The sequence below is a fragment of the Plectropomus leopardus genome, chromosome 23 (assembly GCF_008729295.1).
Source record: "Plectropomus leopardus isolate mb chromosome 23, YSFRI_Pleo_2.0, whole genome shotgun sequence".
NCBI classification, from domain to species: Eukaryota; Metazoa; Chordata; class Actinopteri; order Perciformes; family Serranidae; genus Plectropomus; species Plectropomus leopardus.
The window spans coordinates 12,770,134-12,798,098 of record NC_056485.1 but is presented as its reverse complement, the minus strand read 5'-3'; the positions used below and the strand labels follow the sequence as shown (position 1 = coordinate 12,798,098).

Here is a 27,965-nt window from a genome sequence, read left to right as displayed (position 1 = left end):
CATTTACGACTAGCTTGTGACAACTTGAATGACAATGCAAAAAAAACTGCGTTACCCAGAATTCACTACGGGCAACATTGCGCTGGCAGCCACAAGAGGTTTCTGCCGCGCACGGAGAAGACCGTGCGAAATAAAGTCAAAACTCCAGTCGTTTTGTGTGCCTACAGCGAAGAAACGAAAAAAACTTCATCGGAGAAGTTCACATTACGGATCTACATTTAGTCCGCATCGCGTCAATCTGTGGATAGTTGTACGATTTCGCAATATTTTAACACCGAGGGTTATATAAATGTAGTGACGGAGAAAACAGAGCTTTAAGTGCAGCACGTTAAGCGACAGAGGAATTAGTATTTTGCACAGCTAATAACGTTAGTGTAGGGACAGTTCAGAGGCGGTTTGCTTGTTAGCTAACGGATCCCCAGGGAGGGAATAATACAACTTGGACCCACAGCTGAGTGCTTTGGAGGAAGACACTGGTCGGCTTTCCGCGCCCTTGGTTTGCTAAAGTTCCCCGGCGGTAAGGTGCAGCCACGCCGGGGGAAGGCACAGCGCGACGGCCGCTACTCCCCGGCTAGCTCGCCTGCTGCTTCTGTTTCGTGGATCGGGGCCTTGTCGGTGAGGCGACAATGCTTGACATAATGTCCGAGCACCAAGGTATGTTTACTTGCGAACCATTATGAAACTGTTCCAGTGTGATGTTAAATTTGTTAAAATATGTCTGCGTCTATTTTGCGGACATTAAAGATAGCTAACGTTAATCTAGCGTACGTCTACCGTTAATGTTACGTTTGGTTGCGTATGCTGTATTAATAACACCACTTGCTCTTGACCAACTTTTGTTTTGTCGTCAAAATGTCCTGAAAGTTGATTTAAAGTGAATATATCTCATATTTTGTCGCGATTACTCTTGCTAACCTAATGTTAACGTTTGCACAGTTGAGTTAGCTTGCTAGTTAGTTAACGCGCCGATCCATCTAACAGCTAATAGCTAACGTTACCTAACAACTTCACGGAAAATACTCTCTACATTTTCAATTTTAAGTGAATCTGGAGTACCTGTCCGCCACGAAAAACTGTTTTTTGCACCAATTCAAATCAATTAAATATTGCACCGAGCTAACACCAAGCTAACACGGCTAATAAGCCTCCCACTTCCATTTCAAGAAAGCCAGCGTGATTAGCTAGCCGACCGAGAGGCTGGTTGTTAGCATAAGTTAACTGTAATAATAATTGTCTGTCAGTAATGTCACGTTAAAATGCAACTCTTTAAATACATATGGCATTAAGGAACTCGCACTACTCGAAACCCCGTTTTCGTTACCGCTGCAAACGCCATAACGTGTTGTTAGCTTCCCCTCTAAATGTCAGCTAACGTTAGCAGGTAGCATCTTTAGACAATACAAAATGACATGTTTAAAGCTCGGCAACGAACAAACGGAGCGTTGTTAGCAGCAGTTTAACAAAATCAACCCTGTGTTTTAGCGCAGATGTTAAATCGATACACTATAATTCATGGCTGATGGCGAAACATCCGGACTTTGTATAAAGTTCAGATGGTGATCAAGTGACACCGGTTGCGGTTGTTGGAAAACCCAGTCAACTAGCGCTAACATCCAATGACTTGCTTGCTTATTTTCCGCCCAAACGGCTATCAGTAAACTCTGTCGGTCAATTTAACGTTACTACACAAACACGGCTCTTAAATAAGCTCAACGTGCTCATCACTAATATCCCAGATTAAGTTATTGAGCCGTGTTAGCAGGCTAATGCTAGCGGTAGTCCACATGCGTCTTCATCATAGCCCTAGGCAACCGAGTGCTTGGTTATTCTGTGTACAAGCTGTTTTCTGTGAAAATGATAAGTAATTTAAGACTGGTTCACTTGTGACTTACTTTGTTTACTTCTTTTCCACTAGATTCACTGTTGTCGTGCAAAACGGAACCTTTGGTAAGTATTTTCTTATGTTACTTTAAATACTATGAGTAGCTTTGTGTTGGTGGTGCTTTTTGTCATATTGGCATCACTTTTTAAAACAAGCCATGTTCTTTCTTTAGCCACCAGAGAGGAAAAAGAGGACTGTTGAGGACTTCAACAAGTTCTGCAGCTTTGTCCTGGCATATGCTGGTTACATCCCCAGTCCAAAAGAGGTGAGCTGCTATGAATGTCACTGTGACTGATGTTAGAAGCTATAGTTAAATTGCTCATGTTGTGAAGAAATACCAAAATTATTTTTTTCATCTCAAACATATGAAATTAGGGTGGAAAAGCATTTTTATGAAGTGTAAAACACATAACCTTAAATGCACAAGCTTCAGTGTGATTGGCAGAGGTCCACAGGTATGGAATTAGATTTATAACACTGTAAAAATGTCATCTGTGCCTGTTTTCAAAAGAGCTTGAGGCAGCAGTTAATACAAAAATATGTTAAAGCTTGAACACCCTAAACAGCTGGAGACTTCTCAACTAGCTACTCAAATCCATTTAAACTGTAGTTATTTTCACTTGCTATATGTCTCTCTATATGGTATCTTACCTATATAACCAATGATTAGGCTGATGGAATAAATAATTTAGGACCTTTTTTTCAATTTTGTTTAGTCTTAAGAGTTTTGTAGGTTGTAAATGTTACTGTATAAATAACTATATATTTATATATTTATATATTTCCTTCTTGTCTTGTAGGAAAGTTCATGGTCCCCAACATCATCCAGCTCTGCACACAGCTCAGGGTTGTCAGCAGATGGAGGCGGTGGAGGCAGCAGCTCCACTGGCAACACTTGGGCGGACGGAAGCTCCGACATCCACACCATCCACACATTTGTCCGTAAAGCTCGGGCAAACAAGGGCAAAAACATTCGGCGCATGCACTCTGATAGCACTCTGCTGGACAAGATGCGCCTTAAAGACTCCCTGTACGACAGCCAGGCCAGCACAAAGGCCGAGCGCAAGAAGGACAAAAAACTGAAAAAGCTGTCGCTGGGTTCTGCCATGACGGCGGCAGATAGCGGCAGCAGTGAAGGCGAGAAAAGAGCCCGCATCAAACGCAGCAAAAACTCAAAACAGCCAAAGCCTAAGAAGCTCAAAAGCTCAGCTGCTCAAAGTGAGACAGACTCAGAGGCACGGCATACAGAGGTACGAGCTGCCAGAGAGGAGCTGTCGGAGCATGGGGGCTCCACCCCGAGCATGCAGGGCCTGGGGAAGATGCAGGCGGACGAGTCCATCAGGGAAGCAGAGATGAGCTCCAGTGAGGGGGAGACCTGGATCGCTGATGAAGACATTATGGTGGAGTCAGGTATGATATTTCGACCTTGGAAATAAGATGATCATCGCAAACGTAATTCCAAGCTAACTTGTTTATTGTCCAATTCCTAATATGTACCAGTTGGCAATAGGGATGTCCTGATCAAGATTTTTTTGCCCCCCAACCCGAGTCATTTGATACGGAGTATCGGCTGATTGAGTCCTGATCTAATACTTGTATTTACCTGGATAATACAGCTGCACAATGTGCACTTTGAGTGCTTTATTAAAATCAATCAAGTGTATATGCTTCACAGTTAAATAGCTCTGCAACGCAATACAAGAAAAAATGTTTGCATTCAAACATTCAACATTCAAACATTTTTTTAATTTAATTTTACAAAAATATCAAAGTAAACAAGCTAACAATGTTTTTGTATGGGTCTTAAAACAATTCCACTTAGTACAGCATTTCCTCATCTTCTTTTTTAAAAAAAAATAACAAAAAAAAACAGTAAACAAACTAAAATGTGTCTTCGGAGACTGCACTCAAATCCATTTGGTGTAGCATTGTAGTAAAAGCACATAACACCATTAATGAGTAATATAATCACAGTTCCACTTTAAAGAAGTATTATAGTTAAACTTTAATATTCCCAGTCAAAAAAACTCTGTCACAATGTCACAAAATTACAGCATTATAGTAAAACTAGTTCTCCAAAAATGAACAACAAAAAATTCAATTCCACTTAACGTGTTGTAGCAGCTTAAGTTGAATTTTTTAAAAAAAATCTTTTTATTGGAACAGCAGCATTACAATAAAACATGAATATCTGTTGCAAATCGTGCTCTCTGTTTACAACACCTGTGTGATCGGGCGGGGCATGTGCTTAAAATAACCGATCCCAATCAATTAAAAAATGCTTCGATTTGGCCTTGTACCGATGTTTCTAATCCATTAAGGACATCCCTAATTGGCAACTTTTGATCAGCTCTAATGTTCTATATCTCTGTCCTCTTTATCAACACAGGGGACGATTCTTGGGACTTGATCACCTGTTACTGTGGGAAGCCATTCGCGGGACGGCCCATGATCGAGTGCAACCAGTGCGGCATATGGGTGCACTTGTCGTGTGCCAAGATCAAAAAGTCCAACGTTCCCGACATCTTTTACTGCCACAAGTGCAGGGACTTGCGGCGGTCTGGACACAAAAAAGACCTGTAGACGTGAAGAGGACGGGAGGGGCCGAGCACCCACCCTGTTTTTGCTGTCCTCTTGACACTTCGTTTTTTCTTTGATGCCTACAGCCAAAACAGCCTAAAGTATCACCTGGATGGCGACTGTATTGTCAGTTTGTAGGATTTCTTTTGACAATCACAACCATTCTTATTTATCCCTCACGGTTTCTTTTTAAAAAAAAAAAAATTCTTTGGTTACTGTGAAGAACTGGACAGAAGGCAACAGTGACAGGGGAGAATCATTTATTTGTTACTAATTAATTCCTCCATTAATTGGCTTTCTTGTTGTATACTGTGCTGATAGTGTGCACATAAACTTTCACACTTGTATTCACTTAAGGTGCATTTTGACTTGTTAATTATTTCTCGAGGATATCGACAAAGCAGTGGCAATTTCCTTTAGTGTCTCAAGGAGAAGCGTTTTCAGTTTCCTCTGAATTTCAAATCAATGCAAGTTTTGATAAAATTCAAAGTGGGAGAGATTGAAATCAATTTGTTTAGAAGTATTTCATAATGCTAGATGGGCAGCTCATTTTTATTTTCGATTGTATCTTGGCGATTTATTTTTGAGCTTGCGTTTTTGTTTTCAGTGATAATCACTGAACTTTAAAACATAGAGATCTCACTCCTCTAGAAGACAAGATCTTTAACTCCATAGAATCTGTCATTTATTATCGCTACATTTCAAATTGCACACACTATTCTTTCGGCAGTGCACTTTTTTTTGGGATATGATGAGCTACGGCGCCTGTAGCTGTGTACATTCATGATTAAGCGCTTACTGTTTCTTCCTGTCTGGCTTGTTAATCTATTATAGCCATTTACCATGAACAACATTTACATTGAAAGCTGTTGATGTTTTTGTTTCATGTGTGGTTTTAGTTTGTCATGTTTAAAAACTCATCTGATATGAGGGCGTAACCTTGCTGTAAGAGGAATTGGATTGGCAGTGCTTCACAATATCAAAGTGGCTCCGAGGCTCGTTTATGAATGGTTGTAAAATATTTGTTTTTTTCTGTTTTCATGTTTATTTCTTAGCTTTCTGAGAAGCGGGATTAGGGATGCGACCCGCATCAGAGAATGGACATAAGATTGTCTCACATCGAGAACAAAGTTGTAGTGTACAGAAAAATAAGTTGACGCTGCGTAGGTTGCAGCGTTTTGTTTATGTTGTTTGGTTTTACCATGTGCTTTTTCTTTTGTTGGTGGGAGAGTCTTGGTAAGTCTCCGGTAGCAGTTGCACTCTCTCTACGACTTCAATTCTGTGTACATATCCTGTTCTTTGACAACTGTACATATGTGAAAGTGAAGAGAGAAAATACCCAAGCAAAATCTATATTTTCTGCAGTCTGATATTGTTTTCTTTAATTGTAGCTTGACAAATAAAAGTCTTTGGGAACATAATGGTGGTATTTTGAATCATTTTTATTAAGTTGACAAAAAAAGAGGACATGAATCAGTTTTGTTACGTTTATTTAAATGTTTGCACACAGCAGTGTTTGTCATGTTTGCATCTTCCACCACTAGAGGGAGCAGGTCAACAGGCATCTCACTTAGTATTGCAGTGAGTTAAATAACGATGAATAAATAGTATGCAATATATCAAACAATGTTCATGCATGAACTGGCATGGAAAATATATATATAAGGAGCTCAATCGGTGGAGTCTTTATTGCCTGTGTTCCTCCCTGTCGATGTCAGGTTCATCCTGTAACACACAACATACAAGTGTTCAGTTTGTTACCTGACAAAAGCAGCGTCTTTCGCAATTATCAAAGATATTGTGAATCTACAAAAGCAATCAAATGTCATGAGGAACCTGTGCAAGTCAAACAAGTTGAAAATTGTGTTTATGCAAAAGATGGAAAAAAAGTGATCCAAGAAATGAAGAAAGAAAAAGACCCAGACATTGAAATCATTTACTGAAACTGTAACATTTAATCACTGATATATAGATTGATAGTGCTCATCAGGCCCTCCTGTGGTATTATCTGGGCCCCTAAAAAGGTCTATTGATTTTTGTTTTTCTGAGCAACAGTTACACACAAAAAAGAAGAAGACTATTTATTTATTTAATAAATTCAGATTATAGTTATTAGCTTGCCAGGGTGAAAGAAGGCTTTTCCACATTTACCCCCTGATGTGCAGCCCTAGTGCTCATTAACTTGTACCATTACTTTATATATATATAAACATAAACATTTCTCTCAGTATAGCTCAGAACTTACTAGCTTTAATAACTATTTTTCTTCAAACTCACCTTTCGGTTTCGGAAACTGGACATTTGAAAGCTGCCGATGGAGTCCAGGGGAGCAACCTTCCTCCTGTAGATACAGCAGCAGCACATTGCTTAATTTGTGTGACTGACAACGAATAATTCATTCTTGTCATTCATAATACACATTCACTCTGTACCACACATTCAAAAACAACATTAAACTTAACACTTCTTTTATTTTAAAGAGCGAAAATCCACAAAAGCAGCAACAGCCAAAATCTCTTATAGTTAGGCAGTAATTACTAAATGAAGAAAAAAATAAGCAACTACAGGAAACTTAGAAAATCAAGAGATTTTGAAATGTCTACACATAGGTTGCTATAGATCAAGTACAGAATTTCTGATACTATCACACACATTTTGATTGGCAGTGTGGTGATATACTTGTATTGATCATAACTGTGATATGAAAATTCAATTTTTTATGTCATGTTAATAAAACACATAATATCATGAAAACAATCCAGCATCTCTTAAATCATTTCCATTTCTTTCTTTCTTTCTCTAACTCCCTCTCCACCTCTTTTACACTGGTAATTTATTCACTAAAAAAGAGACAACACACACAATAAATCAAGTTAATGATGAATTTGACTGATAGCGTTATTATTATTATTTTCAATAGATATTGCGATAATAATTGTCATCGTGAATTCTTTTGGGCAGCCCTAACTGTGATCATGGCTGATACAAAACTGTTACAGTCTGCTCTGCCTCTCTCCTGCTACTGTGGGTTTTTTTTCCATTTACTCTGCCCCATCCTCTCTCCACCCAGCCACTCTACCACATCAGCCTCATCACCTTCACCTGATGCTGCCAGCTACTCTTAATCTCCAGTCAAGCCAGTAGCAACCTCACTCCACTCACTCTTGTCCAGACTGTCTTCGCTTCCATGCCTGACCTTCCAGCACTCACTCTTGGACTGTTTTCCTGGTTTCGACTCACCTCTGACCACCTCTCCTCGTCTCTGCCCTGGTAAACCTAACAGCCTTCTGTCTCCGACCACAAGTCTTTCTTGTGCAGTTCCTGGTTCTCGTCTGCCTGTGGCTGTGCGGTACTCTACTGCTTCAGCTCCGTCGAGAGACGTCACCATTCTTAAGCTTCAGAGCCTCCCACTGAGCGAAACATCTCCTCCATGTGAGTGCTGCTGGGTTTTATTATTTTGGTGGTACATCGATTCCTCATTGATCCTGCTGCCTGTTCCTACTGGATTCGTCTGTTCCGCTGCCTGCCTACCCGACTCCAACTCTGCTTCCTCCTTGACCATGAGCCCTGCCTTCCCCTCTCTGGAGTCCCTATTTTTCCACAAGCTCCATGCTACAAGTGTTTCTACAATTTATCTGATACGTACACCTGCCAGTCCGCTGACATTCAAACCATGATCAAAGGTTTCTGTCATTTTCTCCTCACCTCTTTTCATTGGCCTTACGGTTGAACTGGTACTGGCTCTGGCGTTGGAGAGAAAAGTGCTCTGTTGGGGCAAGGAAAGTCTCTGAGTGAGGAGGTCGGCCGTTCACATTCCTGTCCATTTCTCCAGCGTCTCCCACAGAGAGGTCTCCCTGGTCTGAGCGATCAGGCAGGTATGGGAAGAGCTCTTGGTCCAGCCAGTTGACCTCCTAAGGACAATAATCAGATTATAAAAAAAGATTTTTTAATTATTTTTTTTTTACAACTTAAAAAAAAATCGAATATATAATCAATATTATACACACACACACACATATATATAGTTATTATATTATTATTTTATTTTATAATTGGAGAAAAAGAAAATTAATTGGCATTTTTATTCTTTATATTCCATGTCTGACCCCATTTTTCCTTTTTGGATATTAAAATGAAAATCAAATGTGTTGTTTTTTCATTTCTGTTTCTGATAAGAAAACTGACCATAAGGCTCACTGACCATAAAAGACTCACCCTTTTGTTTCTGAATCCGCTTGGCAAAACAGCAGAAGATGTCTCCTCTGGCAACATGTAAAGAGCCAGGAAAGGTAGTACACACCTGGAGCAAAGCATCTGATCAGAGTAGAGAGTCAGAGTCAGAAACAGCAAACACACAAATGATTCAGTGTTTAAAGAGACAACATGCTCACCTCAAATCTTGTGTTCTCTCAGTAGAGTTCGCTTCTCAAAGCTGATGGGTGCAGCGTTGCGTCTTCTGAGCTGCTGACCAGTGTCGAGGGTATTTGTAGCCATGCATGTAGGGTGGGTTTATATTATGGGACTGGCATCAGTGACTGTTTAGACTAAGGAAGCGCATGTATGAGACTGTGACTTCAGACTTACTGATTACATGTGTTTCTTGGCATTGTCATAATTAGTGTCAAACTTCTAAGGCCACTCTAAAGACATTTTTAAGTGCTGACAATATGCCTTTTACACATGTACATACATACTGTACATATATGCACCGTCACACCCCTACGCCCTCTTCCATTTTCCTGGCAGCCATTATGAGGGAAGATGGGAGCGAGATAATGCCATTGTTGAGGATGTTGCAGTTTGCTGTTTACAGACTTGCCTCGGGGTGGTAAATTACCCTCAAGCTGGTTTTAGCTGGTTTGCTTTCATCTGCTTCAATCTTTTTTTTTTAGTTATATAGACTCATCAGTCAAATGAAAATTTCTTGCAAAAATACAATTCCAGTAGAGGCTATACATTGAATTATTAAATCACTGGACAACCTTATCTACCCAAATATGTCAAATGTCACCAAATCAGTGACAGCAACAGAAGATCACTGCTCTGGCAAATCTTCACAGTGTGGTTACCCCAACAGATCAAGCTGTTGCACTGAAGATGGGCTTGGCACCATAAGGACATAAGACTCATACAATAATAAATGCAATCAACTCATCCTTCAAATCCAAAGATGTAGCAGGATTAAAGACAAATGAAATTTCGTTCTTTGTTTAAAAAATGACTAATCTACCTTCTACCTTAACGAGTCTACAAAATGTCCAAAATAACAATAAATGACATCAAAGGGTATCAGATCCGAAAAGGGATATATTCACTACTTATGAAAAATACCATAACATCTCAGAAAACTGAGAAACAATTTGTCATTTATCAGGTTTCCCACACATTTTAATGGACAAATTTTTAAAACTTTTCCATCTTTTTTTCAAGGACCCAAAATATTTTTTTTTTCTCTTTTTTTTTTTTTTTTTTTTTTTTAAACATTCAGATTTTATTCAAACATAATTTCAGATTGCATGCACACATGTACTAGGGGATGCAGCAAGAAAATAAAGAAATTTACATGATGGTTAAGAAAATGTCACAAATCACCAGTTCATCCAGTACTCATATCTGTATTATTCAATGTGTTTGGGTTTAAAAAGAGAAGCACAGAGACAGAGAGATAACAGATTATATCAGAACTCAAGTGTGTGTGTGTGTGTGTGTGTGGTATTCTGGAAAACTTGATCACTCCGCTTCGCCCTATTTCACCGCCGATTGCCACCCAATCCAGACCACACACAACCCTCCCCGCCCCTCCTCGACCCGCCTGCCCGCTGCCTCTGTCTCCAGAAACAAAACAGAGAGGAGACAGTGTAGCAGGGATGGATGGAGAGATTGGCAGAGGATGAGGTGGGGCGGGGGGGGTCTGTTCTTAGTGTATGCACTTTTAGACACGTTTCCACTTTTCCTCTTTTCCCACCCTGTCCTAATTATTTCTATTTTGGGAAACTGAGGCCCACCAAACATAGAGCTAGTGCTGATAGATCAGGCGTGTATAAATAACCAAAGCAAGGCTGGCAGCATGTCAGCAGGGGCAGAGGCCAGATAGGCTGCACTGATTACCTCCATTATCAGGGACAAGCCTCATTAGGAGCCTCTGGCTGGGTGTGTGTGAGCGTGTGTGTGTGTGTGTGTGTGTGTGTGTGTGTGTGTGAGTGTATTATTGCAATACAGGACCAAATGTCCTCCCGAATGTAAACTAAGGGGGAATCCTTCAAAATGGGAACATTTTGTTGTCTGTCACTTCTGTAAGGGGGTAGTTTAGCAGTTTAGGGGGAGGATTAGGATTTGATAAGGCAAAGATAAAGAAGTTAAGATTAATTTCAGACAGATAGACATATTTATTTGACAAAATTTAAAACAATGACAGACTGATCACAATGGCAGACTCCATTTCTAAATATTCTCGACAATTAAAATACACCAAAAAAACGTAAAGGCTTATTTCCATTATGGGTGTAAGTACAATTTGTATTAGCACACGTTTACTGAAATTCAGTTTTCAGGTTTTTCATCAAAAATTTTGTAAGAAACCTTTGTTAAACAGTATTTGTTTGACCTCAAAAGTGTGCTATGGTATCAGCACATAAACTGAGCATTTTTCACCATAATGATGCTGTAAATACAAAAAATGTGAAGTGATTATGGCCATACTTAAAGCGAAGGTTTGACATTTTGGTGAAAAAATATGTAGCCTGTTCACTTTGCAACCAGAAAGTGGTTAGCTTAGCGTAGCCTTAAGAGTGGAAATGAGGGGAAACAGCTGGTCCTCCCCAAAGATTTGGCCTAGCAGTAACTCTTAAGCTTATTTATTAACACATATTTTGTTCATCTATTCCATACAAAAACCAAGGTGTACAAATTACAAGTTGTGGTTTAATGGGAATTATATTCCAACTATTTCTCGGCCTGGAGCAGCGGCTGCTTTTTGCTATGCTAAGATAGCTGGCTGCTAGCTGTAACTTCATATTTAGAGCACAAACATGAGAGTGGTTTTGTTTTTGTCATCTAAACTCTCAGCAAAAAAGGCAATATACAACCAATATCAACATCAAACTATTCCTCTAATCCCCTTGACTTGGCTACTGTTGTTTGAGACACAATTTATTTATAAATAATTGTTTTTAAATAAGAAAAAAGTTGCTTATTTTACACATAGATTTAACTTTAGCTTACTCAACAGGTTAAATATTTAAATGTATTTCTAGTGTATTAAATATTAATAGATCTCTAATAGATAATTAAGTGCACATAAAGGACATGGTAAATGGAGATAATAATTAGTACGCTACAATAGAGTACTAAAATACACGTTAATGGTCTTTCTTTATCCATGTGCGAACATGTTTAACTGATTTATGACTTAATGTGTTCTCAGAATCTCTCTCTCTCTCTCTCTCTCTGTGTGTGTGTGTGTGTGTGTGTGTGTGTGTGTGTGTTTGCTGAATCTCCGCCCTGGTTCAGTGCCCTATAAGTACCAGGCATTGCAGCATGTGCCAAATATAGACTCGACTAAGACTGCTCCCTCCACTAATGTGAGCCACCTTAGAATTCATTTATATGTAAAATAAATAAATAAACAAAACATTTCTCAGATTGAACTTAAACCAAAAAGTTAATGTCCATTCAGCCATTTGTTTCTATTTCTCCCCAACGCTGACAGACAGACACAGAGACTGAAAAAGAGAGTTTATATAAGGTCATTGTCAGTGGTGATAAATTGGGAAATGGACTGCAGGATGACATTTTGACTTGCCGCAGTAGGAGAAGCACAGGTGTAACTAATGGCATTAACGACGTGTGCCAGCATGCTCAAAGTTGTGGAAGTCAAATGCCTAATAACAGCCTACATAAAATGCAGTCATCGTTAATGTTATTTGTTACACCTGTGTTTGACACTGGAAAACACCTAAATAGATTTACCAAGGCATTCATTTAAAAAGTGTACCATGACACAGAACACTCAATAAACAAACAGGTCTCTCTCCCTTGACCAGCTGCATCATTAACATGCTGCTTTCCAGTTTTATGTTGATAATTATCATCCAATTAAATAATATAGAGCACTGACAGTTCTCCCATTTTTACTTTTGTCACTAGAAGTACCATACTTGTGTTGCTAACAGGCAACTTCTGCTCTTGTTCCAAGTTAAATGACGAATGTCAGAGTTTTTTGTAACGAAGTTGGCTATTTGTCACAAAAGTTTTTTTTACTCAAATTCACTTGGATTACCTAATTGATTTTTGGCCACTAGGGGGTATAAGAATCCCAGAGAGACACAGCAGGCTAACATTAATTTGTTAGCAAACAGCTGCATATTTACGTAACTTGAGCATCCAGAAGACAAGCAGCAACCTTACAATTTATTTGGACTCGTGTTTTTGGCCACATGACAAATGTAAGTTCAATATCCACTCTCCTTTTAGGTCTGTAAGGCTGTTAGCTGCTAGCACAGGTTTCCTAAACTAGCTAACATTAGTTGCTAACTTTTCGCTAAAGATTATTTTAAATATATATATATATATATATAGAGAGAGAGAGGTGGTCATTTTCTATGGTTTGTTGGTAATTGTTAGGCCAACACTACAAGCTCAGTGTTGATAAAACTCTAATAGTGCAGCTTTAATTAATTTCTCTATTGGTTTATTTAAAAAAAGTTAACTGTTAGGCTAATGTTACTAGCTAACGGCCCAACTACATTTCACAAACAAAAATGTTGATATAAAAGTAATGATAGTTCAACTTTAATTTTATACTACACTTAATTTAGTTGTATGAGTTTTAATTTCCATGCACTTTAGATATTTTATATCATTGTTAATTCAGGTTTAATGCCGTTTGTAATATAACATTACAAAGGAAACATGACAGATTGTCCGTTAGCTAATTTAGCCGTTTGGCTAACGGTAGTTCAAGTATTATTTATTGGTATATGTTTTTACTTGGTTAACTTGGTATCAGTTGATTTAAGATGGGTGTAGTCAGTTTGTGATTTAATTAAAGTATAAATATAATATATATATTTATATATAAGATTTATCTTTCTAAAATATTCACCAATAATAGAAATATTTGATAACCGTTTAAGTGTATCATACATTTTATGCATAATGAGTAGAACTGGCTTTGTACTGCATTAGATTTTGCAGACAGTACTTTGAGTCCATGTAGTATTTTCAGTTGAGTGTACTAACAGTACGTGTTTGTCATTCATGTGGTATTTGTGCCCTCTGGTGGTTGTTGATGACGCCATGTTTAACAGAGCAGCCCCTCCCTCCTCTTCCTCCTCCTCCTCCTCCTCCTCCTCCTCCTGCTGCTGCTGCGTGATAATAACATGTTTATGTTTCCACGTTATAAACCCTCGTGTTTGACAGCAGATGAACAAGAACAGAAACAGAAAAACAGAGATAACATACTTCCCACTCTCAGCAAACAACATGATAACACTCGTGTCTAGATTTGGCAGTATACGGAAGCCTTAATGACGGACGTATGAACTGAAAAAGGGGAGGAGAGTACGAAAATAAGTGTTGATGGGAGGGAAAGCAACAGCCCAGCGACGAGAAACAGGTTAGAAAGAAGACGATAAGAAGGCGTCTCCTTGGCTCTGTACATGGGATTGTTTTCACATTTACAATTCATTTGATTTTGTTGTCGTTTTTCTAGTTGGGAAGAGAAAAGAAGAGACCGGCAGCCAGAGAGGTGAGATTTCTCCGTGCTACATGCTTTTCTAGGTAATATGTCAAAGATTAGAGGGGTTTATCAGGCCCTTACCACACTGTCTGTGTGTGTGTGTGTATGTGATAGAGAGAGAGAGAGATGCAGGGAGACACAGAGAGGGGGGCAATGTAGATGTAGCTGAAAAAAAGTTTTAGGAAAAATGTGCCCCTGATGACATTATGAAGGATTTGCATGTGTTTCAATGTTGTCTTAACCCGAAATTCAGTGTTATTTAGTAATTTCTAAAAGTAATAGCAGCAAAATAAAAACATGAAAAGCAGCAGAGGGCCCAGTGGAAAAGTTAAAAACCGCCCCCTTGCCTCTGCTAAAACATGTCACTCTTTTATTCTCTCAGACATGTTGCAGCCAAAACTAAAGAGAAGTTCGCTTTCCTACAGTTTCCACTGTATCACAATTTATCAGGATAATAGGAATAACTCAGTATAAGTGTGTGACTGATCGAGGCTAAACATTGTTGGACTCTTTGTCATCACCACTTTCTGTTTCTGTGCAACCCCCTCCCTTTTTATCACCCTCCTCCCTGCCCCTTTCTTCCGCCAGTTTCCCATAAAGACCCTGAGAGTGGACTGGGAAGTGTGACCTCCTTTCACTCTGTGCCCAAAAAAGTTTTATCCAGCTCCTCGCCATGTCTGCTCCCGGTAAGTGGCTTAAAACTAATAAAGTGGATAAATGACTAGATTTCTTTCAGATTTTCATCTTTAGTTTGATGTTTAGACAGAAAACCTAAAGAATTAGGCAAGTTTTTCACTTCTTATGCAATAACAGTGTGAAATGTTTTTAATGTTTGCTTCCTCATTGGCCTCTTCCATTATGTCATCTTTTTCTGCCATTGTTTGAATGATTTGGCTCATGCATCTCAAAGTTTCCAATAGACGTCCCTGTTCACGGAGCATCAGTGTGACGTGAATATACACCCTGTCCAGCCCCAGATTCCTTCAGTGTCCTCGAGTAATGTTATCCTCCTCCAAGGTGGTGAAATCTGAGAGGAATTCCCAGAATGCTTGCTTGGAACCTAAAGTGAAAACTCTTGGAAATTTTACCAGTCGGTCCTGCACACTCCTCCCTCGCGATGGAAAAGAGCGGTGCAGGAGGTGAAAGGTACCGTTGTGTCTGGCATGTCCGTGTGTGTACAGGAGGACTGCCTTCCTCCACACACACACACACATGCTGGTTTAAAATTTGGTTTTGTTTCCTGCAAGCAGAGAAAGGAATGTGGAAAGAGGTGGAGCAAAAACAAGCCTCAGAGTTCACAGAGCTCATTACTTGCATCCTCTTTGGCTTCGTCTTTCTCACTTTAATCCACATTTGGTTTAAGATTTAACATCGGATCAACTTTTAAACTGTACGCCAGCATACTTACGACCTGAAGCGATGAGGAATCTCACTATGATGTGGTTCAATGAACTCTAAGACCGTTCAGCTGGTGTTTGTTGGACTGTCCTGCCATGCCAACAAAAACCAGTTTGGTCAGTTATGAAACTAATATGACACCAATATAATACACAAAAGTCCCCCATGACAGCAACAATAATGACGTGTGAATGACATTATGACACAGTTCATTCAAATTAATTCAACAAGCTTTAAATTTATGTGCATACAGTGACAAGTGAAATATAGAGGGATTTTTTAAAGTAAATACAAGTAAAAAACACCAGCCCAAAGTAAAAAAGCCCACATCTACCCCACAGACAGAAAACACAAATGTCTGCAGACTGCTTGTTTTGCTCAAACAGCAGTTCACATCATGTAGTTCACAGTAATATAAAACAAAAAGCAAAAGATTTTCACATATAACCCTTTGAAACCTGAGCAAATTTGGCTTGATTTCTTTTAAAAACATGGAAAGAGCAAGAAATTTGCAAAAAAGTTGCAAGAAAATTACCCAAAATCAGCCAAAAGAAAAGGAAAGTAACAGAGCAAAGACAGAAAGTGACCCGAAAAAAGTGCTAAAAATTATAAAAAAATAAAAATAAAAATTATAAATGTGAGTAATGTATTTTTTCTGTAATCTAATTTCAAATATATATTCATAGTGGTCACCTTTTAATAATTTTTGGGGGGAATTTGTTTTTTTTCCATGTTTTTGAAAGAAATCCCATTTTAAAGGTTTAAATACTTGGTGTCTGAATGCTGTCCAAGAAGAACGATGTCTATCCAGGTTAAAGGGTTAAGAAACCAGAGAATGATTTGCATTTTTGCATGAAAATTACTAATGCTTTCAGTATTACAGTAGTTACAGACAAGGGTTAGATGAAGTGAGCTAATACAAGCTAAATCACACGTTTTTAAGTTTTTGCATGCTTTGTTCAAGGGAAAAAGAGCATGTCAGCATTTTTATCATACTAATAGTTGGGGGGGGAAAAGCTCTGCAAATTATTAAGACATTGAGTGGTTGGAGAAATTGAGCAATCCTGTGCATTTTTTGGTAAGAAAGATCTAAAATGGCAAGATGCTGTTGACAACTCTGCCAAAGAAAAACAGAAAATTGATTACGAGTGTGAAACTCGTGGAAATGTCCGAGCTGCCCTCTCTCACACAACATTGCAGACATTCGTTAGTGAACACATGACGGTCAGCGCTTCACTCTATTAGATCGACATTCTCATGCACTTCACTGTTGCACCTACTTCCTCTTAATTGACTTTCAAGCTCTTTTCTGTGTGCTCCTTATATGGTTTGAGGCTCTGTGACAGACCCACAGAAGTGTTGAGTGAGAAAGTGTTGAGTGAGAAATAAACTAACTGCTTTTTCTCTCTAGCCAAACATACAGTTAGCAGATATTGAAGTGCAGATTCTTCAGTAAACATCCCAATAGTGGAGGGAGGACTTATCTTTATTATGTGGTCAGGCTCAATTACTTACGCACTTCAAACTGGCAAGCAGAAAGTAATGCATGTTATTGTGTCTAATGGAAGACTTTCCTCTCATGAGACAAAATAAAGCACCCAGGCTGCCTCTGAAACTGAAGTTACTGCTCTAAACTGCCTGTTGAAAACTTAACTGATTAGAGAAGTTTGCTCTGGTCAGATAAGACTCTGAAGCTGTTGAATCTTTGCCCAAATAAAGTTATCAGGCAGTTTCTCTGTTTTGCTGTAAAACTGGTCTTTAATTTCATCCAGAGTGGCATTAAAAAGACTTAAAAAGTATAGAAATTGACATACCCTAAGTTGTAGGAATCCTGTTTAACACATGCAGTTGATTTACAGTTTAAAATAATGATCAGCTATTTCTTTGTGAGCTGTTAAAGTGCTGCAAAAAGTCCTTATGATGCAGGATGACAGTCACTAAAACAATTACCTGGCAGTCTGTATAACTTCAGAAGAATTACATTGCAGCATTGTATCATTTTTTTTCTCAGGTGTGAAAGGCATCCTGAAAAGCTCTGTTTAATGGAAACGTGACAAAAAAATAAGTGCGACCCACCAGGGCTATCACTGCACGGCATAGTCCAGTTCTGCCTGTTTGTTACCTCCCTTGCGAGTGCTGCCAATCCCATCTGTGGCTCGGCTAATAAGTAGCTTATTGGCTGCGCAGTCCCTCCCAGCCACGAAAAGCAGGATGATCGACAGCAAACACACACACACTCTCTCACACACTTGCGAGCAAAGAGCAGTCAGACACACACACTCCTTCTGACCTGAATGTTCATCTCTGCATTATTTTAGTTTTTATCTAATTGGAAGGTAAGAACTTGACTACAGCACATCTGATCACAATTTCTGATATTCTATTATTTTTAATGTATTCTAAAAAAATATTTTCTAAATTTTTATGTTTATAACAGGGTTTTTTTTGTTTATTTTATCATGTTTCATGGTTAAATTAGCCCGTTTGGTTCCAGTTTGAATGCTTGCAGCTATTGTCATGAACAGCTTTATACAAATTAAGTTAAATGAAAGATTGAATTTGTAAAAGATGATGTTTGAAATAATGTCATTGTTTTTTTTCTCAGGTTACCCAGGCCCACACAACCAAGCACCCTACCCCATGCCTCAGCCCGGCGGCCACTCCGTAGCCCCTTACCCAGTCCCTCCGATGGGATATGGAGACCCCAGTCAAGCCCCTCCACCAGGCTTTAACATGGGCTACAACCCAGGCCAGCCTCCTGTCATGTATCAGCCCGGTCCGGTTGGCCCAGGCCCAGCTCCTGGACAGGAATATGGTGCCCCTGCGGGAGGAATCACCCCAGCCCCAGTTGGAGCTCCAGCTGCGGTTCCTGTTGGCGTCCCACCGGGGCTGGAATACCTCACACAGGTAGGGCAGAGGAATCAATCAAAGATCTCAGCCCCCGTAGTCAGGTGATTTCAAAACGCTGTTCCACCTGTTTTAAGATCTGTGTTGAGATAAGTGTCTTTATCTATTACTACAATGCATTATTTAGCCACCACTCCTTCACTTCTGGAGTTCCTGCCTCCTCTGTTTATGACCACGTTGATAAAGACGCCTTGACACATATAAATTAACGAGAAGCTACACTTGAGATCATTTGAGGGTGTCATGTTTAGCACCCTATGAAGCTACTGAGAGGGAACTTGAAATGTTTAATTGCTACATAACACTCTTAAGTTTCTCTGTTTCCATCTTTCATGTGTTTAAGTGAAATAAAACACGTAGAAGTAGCCATAAAGTTTAGTCAAAGATTCAATGAACTACATGTGATTCTGTTGCTGTAAATGATTAACTATCTGTGCACTTGTATTGCTTAGTTTATTGCACTTCTGTAGAACTGAATTCAAATCCATTAGAAGTGTAGAAGTGTTTGTTTTGCATCAGAAACTAAAGACAATTACAGCAAACACTCATTTAGTAAAGATAAAATAGCAATGTGGCTTTAGTTTGTGCACTTTTAAATCCAGTTTTCCATGTAAAACACTGCAGTATGACCTCTGTGATTACAGGCTTTTAACTTGTAAAGATCACATTCAACATTTTTCTCTTTGAAACCGTAACTCATTTTGTTTTCTCTGTGTACATATTAAAGACAATTTTACTATTCTTCAAGAAGAGTTCAAACAACGACTTTAACTAGCAATAAATAAACTCTGTGTACTCAGTTTAAAAACCAACATCACTTGTATTTACAGTAGAGTTTACGGTGAGAATCAACCCCTCAGGATCGACTCAACACAGCAGCCAGTATAGAGATAGTTAGTGGTTTTATGATAATTTGTGAAGGTGATTTGCATTGCAAATAAATGAAAATGTGTTTGCATCTTTTCCCCTTTTAGATTGTCAGATGGAGATATGTTGCAATTATAAACAGACTGTCTGTTCTCTTTCTCACGTTACTGTCTCTTGTGATTTTAGATTGACCAGATCCTGATTCACCAGAAAGTGGAACTCATAGAAGGTAAGGCCATGTTAATCCACTCATGTCTACACTTGCCACTTTGTAAGCTGCAAATAAGCGCCAGCAGATTGTCAGTGTTTGGTGCGCCGGCGAGCTTTACACCTCTCAACATAAATCAAATGATAACTTGACATCAGTCCTTGAAATTCTTTACTTATCTTTGTTATTCACTATTTCCACACGTTTTCCTTTATCCCGCCCAGCGTTAATCGGCTTTGAGACCAACAACCAGTACGAGATAAAGAACAGTCTGGGCCAAAAGATCTACAAGGCCAAAGAGAAAAACGACTGCTGCACCAGGAACTGCTGCGGCTCGCTGCGTAGCTTTGACTTGAAGATAAAGGACAACATGGACAGGGAGGTCATCCATTTCATACGGCCTTTCCGCTGCGTCTCCTGCTGGTGTCCCTGCTGCCTGCAAGAGGTCTGTTCATGGGCGTGGGGGTCAAAAGCAGTTTTTAATAGCCTCATATTGTGATAGTTAACCACACCAAGACTAATATTGTACCGATTCAATAGTTCGTCCATATCCAAATCATCCTTAGTGCTAAAGGAAAAACACTCTGATATCTGTTATGATATTTACACAAAGTGTACCAAGATAATGTGTTCCATTATTAATGTTGTTAATATTTAACCATAGTGATTGATTGTGTGAGGAGTATCTGATGAAGTAATGATGATTCCTTGTTTGAGCAGTTGATTCATAGTTTGACTGGCTAAGACATAATTGCAGCATCAATAATCATTTTGGGGGGTTCATTTTTGGAATTAGGTCAACAGAGTGCTCCTCCAAAAAAATTTACGTACATAGAATTACCATGGAAATGACAATGAATGCAACCACAAAGGTATGATTTCCATAAGAAGAAATGGTAGTCTGTTTTCTTTTCTGATAACTACAAAACTACAAAACTCATAAATGGTCAGACATGCTTAATATTTGGTTATTTGTGGTGCTCTGTATATATTGCCACATTTTCTTTCAAACTAATTTTGATCTCAGACTGGATTTGGTTCAGTTGTTAGGCACTCTGAGCACAGCTGTTTTGCAGCCAGTGATGCATAGCCGTGGAGGCAGGAGTGTGCATTCAGTCACATGACATACTTTCAATGACACACAAAGTGCTAAATTTTGGTTGCGCTCGCTGCCTGCTCGAAACTCCATGACATAACACTCTACTTAGATGAAGCATTTTAGAAGAAAATCTGAATTTAATTTATTAGAAAGCAGAGTGGGAGTCCTTTGCAGGTTTGATTCTAACTTGCGGCTGTTTGCTGTGTGTCATGCCCTCTCTTTCCCCACTGTCTGTCAGTCTGCAGCTTGTTATATAAAGGCAAAAAGCGCTTAAAAACAATCTTAAAAAGATAAAGAAAACCAAGTGTGGACAATAGCCTGGAAATACAAATATTTTTCCACACCTTATTTTCTTTCCTCCATACTTATCTAGATCTAGAAATGACTAAAATCAAATTTCATACTTTTCTGTACTGCGCGGTAACCCTGTCTTTATCTATGACTTCTTCTGCCAGCTGAATACAATGTTTTTTTAAAAACGTTTTTATTGATTTTATAGAGTAGTATAAGAAAACATTTTTTTAAAAGCACAAGCAGCAAATGCTCAAACAAACAACAGCAAAAACCCCAAACCAAAACAATGCAAAATATCAAATTAAACAGAAAAAATGAAAAAAAAAAACACATAAACAAACAGGACATTGGTGTTAACACAGACCAGAAAAAAATGAGTTGTAGGTTACTGATATATGACACACTGATACAGTTATCCTGTTAGACCGTTAAATGTTCAATTCAATTTTCACCAGATTTTGACCAGATACCAGATTGTCTGAAAGAATTTCTCCCGGTTTGACATAGTAAATCTTATTTTCTCCAAATGTACAACAGTTGCTAATTCCTTCAGCCACATATCAAATGTCAAAGGCTTCTCAGATTTCCAAAATTGTAGCAACAGTTTTCTCTCTAGCAGTGTTGACAGAGACAGATGATCGGGGCTTCATACTTATTCACTCTGCTTGACTGAAAAAGATTTTGAAAACTTCAGCAGCAACATGTCTTTTAAAAACAAGGCCTTGTTTGGTTACTCTGGGTTGTCAGTTTAAACTAGAAATATTTTCAACTGAACAAACAGTCCCTATGAACACTGTTGATGCTGCATGTGTCAAGCGCATTGTTTCTGCAGAGATGTTCTTGTTTAGATGGATATCTCAGTTTCTGAGCAAATACATCTAAAACTATGTTCATATCTGGATGCCGCTGAAAGTACGTGAGAAAACAAGCCCTTAAACAAGCACTTTTGTCTTTCCTCCCTTTGCCTTGTGTTACTTTTGAGTGACTGAGCGGCGCTTCGATGTCTTTGTGCACCAGTCTGCTCAGGCAGGGGTTTGTTAAGACCATGAATGGCCCCTTTGTTCGTTCAAACTATCTCCTAGACGTTGGCGATCTGGCTACAGTACGTTCCCATTGGCCCAAAATCAAGCTGCAACACTCTCACATACTGCACTTCTGTTTACCGGCCAGTCAGGAGCCATGTGAGATGTATTACCTTTGTTATGTGGTGCCACAATGGAGCAGTCAGAGAAACAGTTATCATTCCTGCCGTCCCGTGTGACATATTTGACTAGCTAACCCCGTGATGTTTTATTTTTAGCTGTCAGCTGTCAGGGGATAAGGACAGATATTAAGTTCTTGGGGATAACGCTCTAATTTTGTGGCATGTTAGTATTTCTATTTAATTATGTATGTGACCTACAGATGGAGGTCCAGGCACCACCGGGCACCACTATCGGCTACGTCAAACAGGACTGGCATCCTTTCGTACCGAAGTTTTCCATCCAGGGAGCCAACAAAGAGACCCTGATGAAACTGGAGGGACCCTGCTTTGCCTGTAACTGCTGTGGGGACGTCAACTTTGAGGTGGGGTCAGAGAATCGTCGTGTTTATAAGAAGATTAGTACCACTGTCCTATAGTTAAGAAGTTACAGCCAGTTTAGTTTAGTTTAGCTTATTGTAGCACAAAGACCAGAAACAGGTGGTAACAGCTAGCCTGACTCTGACTAAACGTATAAAGATCTTTGCATATATAATCACATTAAAACACACACACAGGAAAAATATAATAAAAAAAGCAAAAAAACAACACAAAAGAAAAATTAAAAAAAAAACAAAACAATTTAAAACAGAGCAGTACAAGACTTTAGTGCAAAGTCAGGAGTAAGGCACACTGAGCAGGTGTACACTAAGAATGAAAATAGACCAAAAAAATTATTAGAGAACTTATATGAATACCTTTTGAAAAAAAAAAAAGTTTTCAAAAGTGATTTTAAAGACGATAGTGATGAAGCAAGGCCACAGGCTGCACCCCCTTGACTTCTTAGCAATGTGACCATCTCCTTTTCCCTCATTAACGCCATCTGGTTCTCTATTAGCGTTGGCTTTAAAGCCAAAATATTGCCAAATAGGGGATTTTGTTACGGCGCCAAATGCTTCGTGTCGTGTCAGCTCTCCTCAGTCTCATCACATTTTAAGTAATATCTGCAGCTACTCTGTGCGATTTTTACTGCAGCTGCTGTACAGAGCAAAAAACTTTTGATATACTAATTGTAGCCTGTGTCATGTGAATTAACGTTGATGAAAATAAAAGCAAAGTGACTATGGGGACGATGTATGTCCAAACATTGTGTAAGACAGGTAACACAGAGTGTCACAGCAAACTTGGTCAGGCGCAGTGATGATTTCATGTTACTGTAGCGGCAAGGGTCCAGATAAGTCTCAGCACCCAGTTAATTAAGTACACCATATATCACATGTTAATTAGTGAGTTTAGAGGTGCTGGTAGAATTTGATACCTTTGGACAGAGCCAGGCTAACTGTTTCCCCCTGATAGCAGTCTTAATGCTAAGCTAAGCTAACAGCCTGCTGGCTGTAGCTTGATATTCATCAAACAGATATGAGAGTGGCTTCAGTCTTCTCATCTGACTCTTGGCGAGAAAGCAAATGGCAAAGCAAAATGACAAACTATTTATTCACACGAACAGTTCCGGTCAAGTCACGGTATAATGTACTTGATAAAACATCTTACAGACGTTGTTTTTCTTGCTCTCCAGCTGAAGAGCAAAGACGGCGATAAGCCCATCGGTCGCATCAGCAAGCAGTGGAGCGGCCTTTTAAAGGAAGTCTTCACAGACACGGACAACTTCGGCATCCAGTTCCCGCTGGACATGGACGTGAAGATGAAAGCTGTGCTCATGGGAGCCTGTTTCCTCATTGTAAGACCACATTGCACCATATTCTTATCATTCTATATTTGCTGACTCGGTCTAATCAGGTCAATGAACTAATTTCCGTCTTTGCATTTCCTTTGCAGGATTTCATGTTTTTCGAGAAGGTCGGGGAGGCCAACCAGCGCAGCACTGTGTTTTCATAACAGAGGAAGCAAGGAGGGGAAAACAACAGCATGAGAGCAAGTGCCAGTTATGCATTTTTTGTCCATGTATTTTGTTTTTCCGATCGTTTTTTCAAATCCTTCCTTTACCAATTTCCAGCCAAAGTGGTGCCAATCCCAGGATCCTTTTATACACAGACCAAAATGAGCAAACAAACTCTTGACTCCACATGTCTGCCAAGTATTGTTTTTGAAATCTATCCAAACTCAGTGACCGATAACCAGCTGCTCCATTACAAATGTTCTTTACACTCCAGTTTGTTAACTTTTGATCTGTTTTAAGTGAGTGAGCGTTCCTCCAACTGAGGTTTAATCCCCCTAAAAGAAGGCCAACGTCACCCACTATGTCTTTTTCAGTGGCCACACATAGAAACAAGAGCGGATATAAATACGTGTTTCAATGTGCTTTATAGTACACTGGCAATAACACTTAATGTTTATGCCGTATATTTATCTACTATTGTCATTATCTATCATCTTACTTGTGTTTTATGAATAAATCACAATAGGTGTAGTGTAAGTGCGATACTATTGTGGGTATATACACTGCCTCGTTTTTTTTGCAGCTCACGAATACTTTGTGTTTAGTGCTATTTTGTTAATGTGAGCATGTAAATAAGCTTAACTAACATCATCAACATTATACCTGCTGAGCATTTTTATTGTGAGCATGTTCGCATACTGTACTTAGCTTAAAGCACCGCTGTGCCTTTTTGTAAACGTGAGGTTATGTGCACTATTACCTTTTTGCATGAAGCTGTGACTAGCTGAAGTGTCTTTTGGTTGCCTGTCAACTTCATATTAAAGGCATTGCTCCCGGAAGTCACAACATTAAGTTAGTTAAGTAAAGCATATGTAGCATGTTGATTAGTGAGCTTAGTGTTAGATTTTGTAACTTTGAACAGCACAAGGCTAGCTGTTTCCACCCATTTCCAGTCTTTATGCTAAGCTAAGCTAACAGCCAGCATGCTGTAGCTTCATGTTCATCCTACAGACATGAGAGTGGTTTCAGTACGTGGCCATCAGTGCTATTTAGCAAACATTAGCATGCAAACAAGCTAAACTAAGATGGTAAACATTATGACTGCGTAACATCTGCATGTTAGCACTGTCAGTGAGTATGATTACATGCACAAAATATTCCGTTTTTTAGCCTTATTCGTACTAAGCTGTTGACAGTTAATAAAAACGAATATTCCACTAATTTCCGTTCACATGCAGCCGCGCATACACAGATCAACATGCTCTAACATGCCTTTCAAAAACAGAAAACTTGAGCTTAAAAAATAACATTTTCAAAGTTTTCTTACCAATTCCACCATATGAACAAAACCTCATCTTCAGCTCTGCGATATTTACACATTTCCAAATACCTGTAGATATCCAGGTCCTTGATAATATTTAAAAGTAGGTGTATTTCATCTTCTGACCAAAAGGGCTTTCCTTTTGGGCCCTCATCTCTACACCAGCCTTGTAAACTGTAGGGAAGTTGGTTTGTGATATAATTATACTGATAAAATTAGTTTGCATGTTAGCATGCTGACATTAGCACTTAGCTCAAAGCACCATTGTGTCCAAGTACAGCCATCAGCAAAGCTGTAAATCCTATAAATTAACAAAAGCTTCATATAAAACCTGAACTTTAGTCACAGTAAACAGGCTGTTATTGTATAGCTTATATAGGGAAGTGGTTGTTTTGTTGGCGAGAGGAGTGGGAGGATGTTTAACGTCTTTTAGTCAGAGTTGACAAATGCTGACAGTATTTACCAAAGCTCTCTTTCTCTACCTCTCAGCTGCCTTTCTCTTCCTCAAAGCCCTCCTAGTGTACATAATCTAACAAAGCTGTAGCATAGGCTATGCACTGTCTAAAAGCTTCCATGCTCCCTCTGTGTTAGGAGTTGCCATGGAGACTGACACCACTGCCAAACCTCACCCTCCAATTTCTCCAGATACCACTGCCTTGAACATGTGCCAGTGTAACGATACAGGAAAGAAGACAGACAGAAGTAGGTTGAGAAGAGGAATAATGGAGTAAAGGAGGAATAGAAAGGAAATAAAAAAAGAAGTTGAGGTCAGTGAATGTTGTTTTGACCTCACAGTGGCTGGAAAACCTGACCAGTGACGGGTTTAAGGAAACTCATTGACTTTCTGTAGTTTAGTGTCGCAGAAAGAAACTTGAATGTGAAATATTTGCTTGTAGCTCATTTGATCGCTGTGCTTTAGAATGTTTTCTGCAGATGTTGCCTATTGCTGTTGAATGCAACTCTCCACTCTGTGTTTAATAATCGCTCTCATCGTTCTCGTAACACATAACCTGGGCGTGCCTCCTGTGAGGCTTGGTTGCCACTAGTGCTCTCAAATGCAGACCACAGCGTTCTAGTAACTAAAGATATCTTACATGTATTCTCCCATCAGCCTCTGTGCAGATTGACCTCTGATAAGGAAAGCAGCCAAAGCATGTACAGCACATTTATGCAAATATATGTTCACTGTGTCAGTTTGATGTTCATCAGCACTTGCTTTTTTTAGTAAAATCAGCTATATCTGCAGCAATCTGTTCTATCAGATTCCTGCATCATTTAAAACTATTTTGTACCAATTGTTGTTTGTTGTTTTGTGATAGTGAATCACTTTTTTTACAGAAAAAAACCAAACAAACCTTGTAGTTCAAATAAAAAAAAAAAAGCCACATTAATGTTGTCATGTTGATGTCTTGTGTTCCTCTCCTCCGCTGATTGTCCAGGAACATTTTTTTTGGGAAGGCTCTTTGGAAACCTTAACGCTAAATGTGGAACATCTGGTTTCACTTGGAAAAAATTATCTTTGCTTCAGAGGGAAATCCCATCTCATGATGTGGAACAAAACAGCCAAAGTCCACTTCCACTAAAACTCTGCTCCACTTTAGTCACTGGTGAACTTTCGCTGCACAACATGAACTTTACTGCCATCAATATCAGCGTCCTTTATCTTAAGACTACATCTGTGCCCTACTTCAGATGAGATAAAAGGAAACAAAACAAATCCTTCCTGGTCATATATTAAATACCCTACTACTCCACCCTCTGGGAAAATATGGGTAATACAAGCAGAGTATTGATGGGAGCATGTCTGAGCATGTCCATCCTCAGTGCACGGTGGAAATACTCAGATACCGCTCTCTGCCCATAAAATGCAATTCTCTGGTTTTTACAATACAGGAACCACCAATCATTGGTTAACAACTAGTCGTACAAGTTGACCTGATATTCTGCAGCTACTGCTGTGTAAATATTTACACTAGTGTGTCGTATGCAGTCTGTCAGGTTTTATTCAGTCACATCTCATTAACGAGAACACAACAGATAAAAATGTTGGTTAAAGTAAACATGATAATGATTGTTGGTGTCAGCAGAGTTTATGACCTTGCTTTAAAAACAAAATACATTCAAGGTCCACAACGCTGTGATCCCAAAGTCTGGTCTATGTAAGGTTTAAAATTTAACACAAAGTATTTTATTAAATGAAACAGTGCGGTAGGGGTGTGATTTGAGTCTTTGGGAAGGTTGAGCCACTGCTTGTTTCCAGGCAGCCACAGACAAGTCACCATCACAGGTGAGAGGCCCATGGAAAAATTGGCAAGCACATTTAAGTAAAAAAAAACAAAACAAACCAACAAAAAAGACAACATTTTTTTCTATTCAAAGATGCGTCAAGTAGAAAGTGGCTCAACTTACCCCGCTCTCCCCTACAGCAATTGTGTACTTCTTTGATTAAACCATATATATAGGTATATACTCATATATCACTCAGCAGCTCAGCACTAAGACCAGATCATTTTATTCAATAATACAACAATTTCTAATACAATATTTACAATTTCATTAAGATAAAAAAACTATTTGCAAAAAGCACAAAATG

General features: G+C 39.0%; 2 protein-coding genes across 5 annotated transcripts; both read left to right on the top strand.

Moving 5' to 3' along the window:
- Positions 1–98: 98 nt before the first annotated feature.
- Positions 99–5,883, top strand: phf23b (PHD finger protein 23b). The gene is made up of 5 exons (XM_042512338.1): positions 99–654; positions 1,916–1,947; positions 2,055–2,147; positions 2,683–3,292; positions 4,272–5,883. The coding sequence occupies exons 1-5, from the start codon at positions 627–629 to the stop codon at positions 4,463–4,465; spliced, it is 957 nt and encodes a 318-aa protein (XP_042368272.1). The 5' UTR covers positions 99–626; the 3' UTR covers positions 4,466–5,883.
- A 7,984-nt stretch (positions 5,884–13,867) lies between these two features.
- Positions 13,868–26,721, top strand: LOC121961930 (phospholipid scramblase 2-like). 4 transcript variants are annotated; one of them, XM_042512046.1, is made up of 9 exons: positions 13,868–14,078; positions 14,175–14,242; positions 14,790–14,887; positions 18,205–18,506; positions 19,560–19,602; positions 19,806–20,026; positions 22,379–22,540; positions 23,731–23,892; positions 23,991–26,721. In XM_042512046.1, the coding sequence occupies exons 3-9, from the start codon at positions 14,875–14,877 to the stop codon at positions 24,048–24,050; spliced, it is 963 nt and encodes a 320-aa protein (XP_042367980.1). In that variant the 5' UTR covers positions 13,868–14,078; positions 14,175–14,242; positions 14,790–14,874; the 3' UTR covers positions 24,051–26,721. The 4 variants fall into 4 exon arrangements, with proteins under 4 accessions (XP_042367980.1, XP_042367978.1, XP_042367979.1 ...); XM_042512044.1 differs by having other exon boundaries at positions 13,869–14,078; positions 14,175–14,210; XM_042512045.1 differs by lacking the exon at positions 13,868–14,078 and having other exon boundaries at positions 14,085–14,242.
- The last annotated feature ends 1,244 nt before the right edge of the window (positions 26,722–27,965 follow it).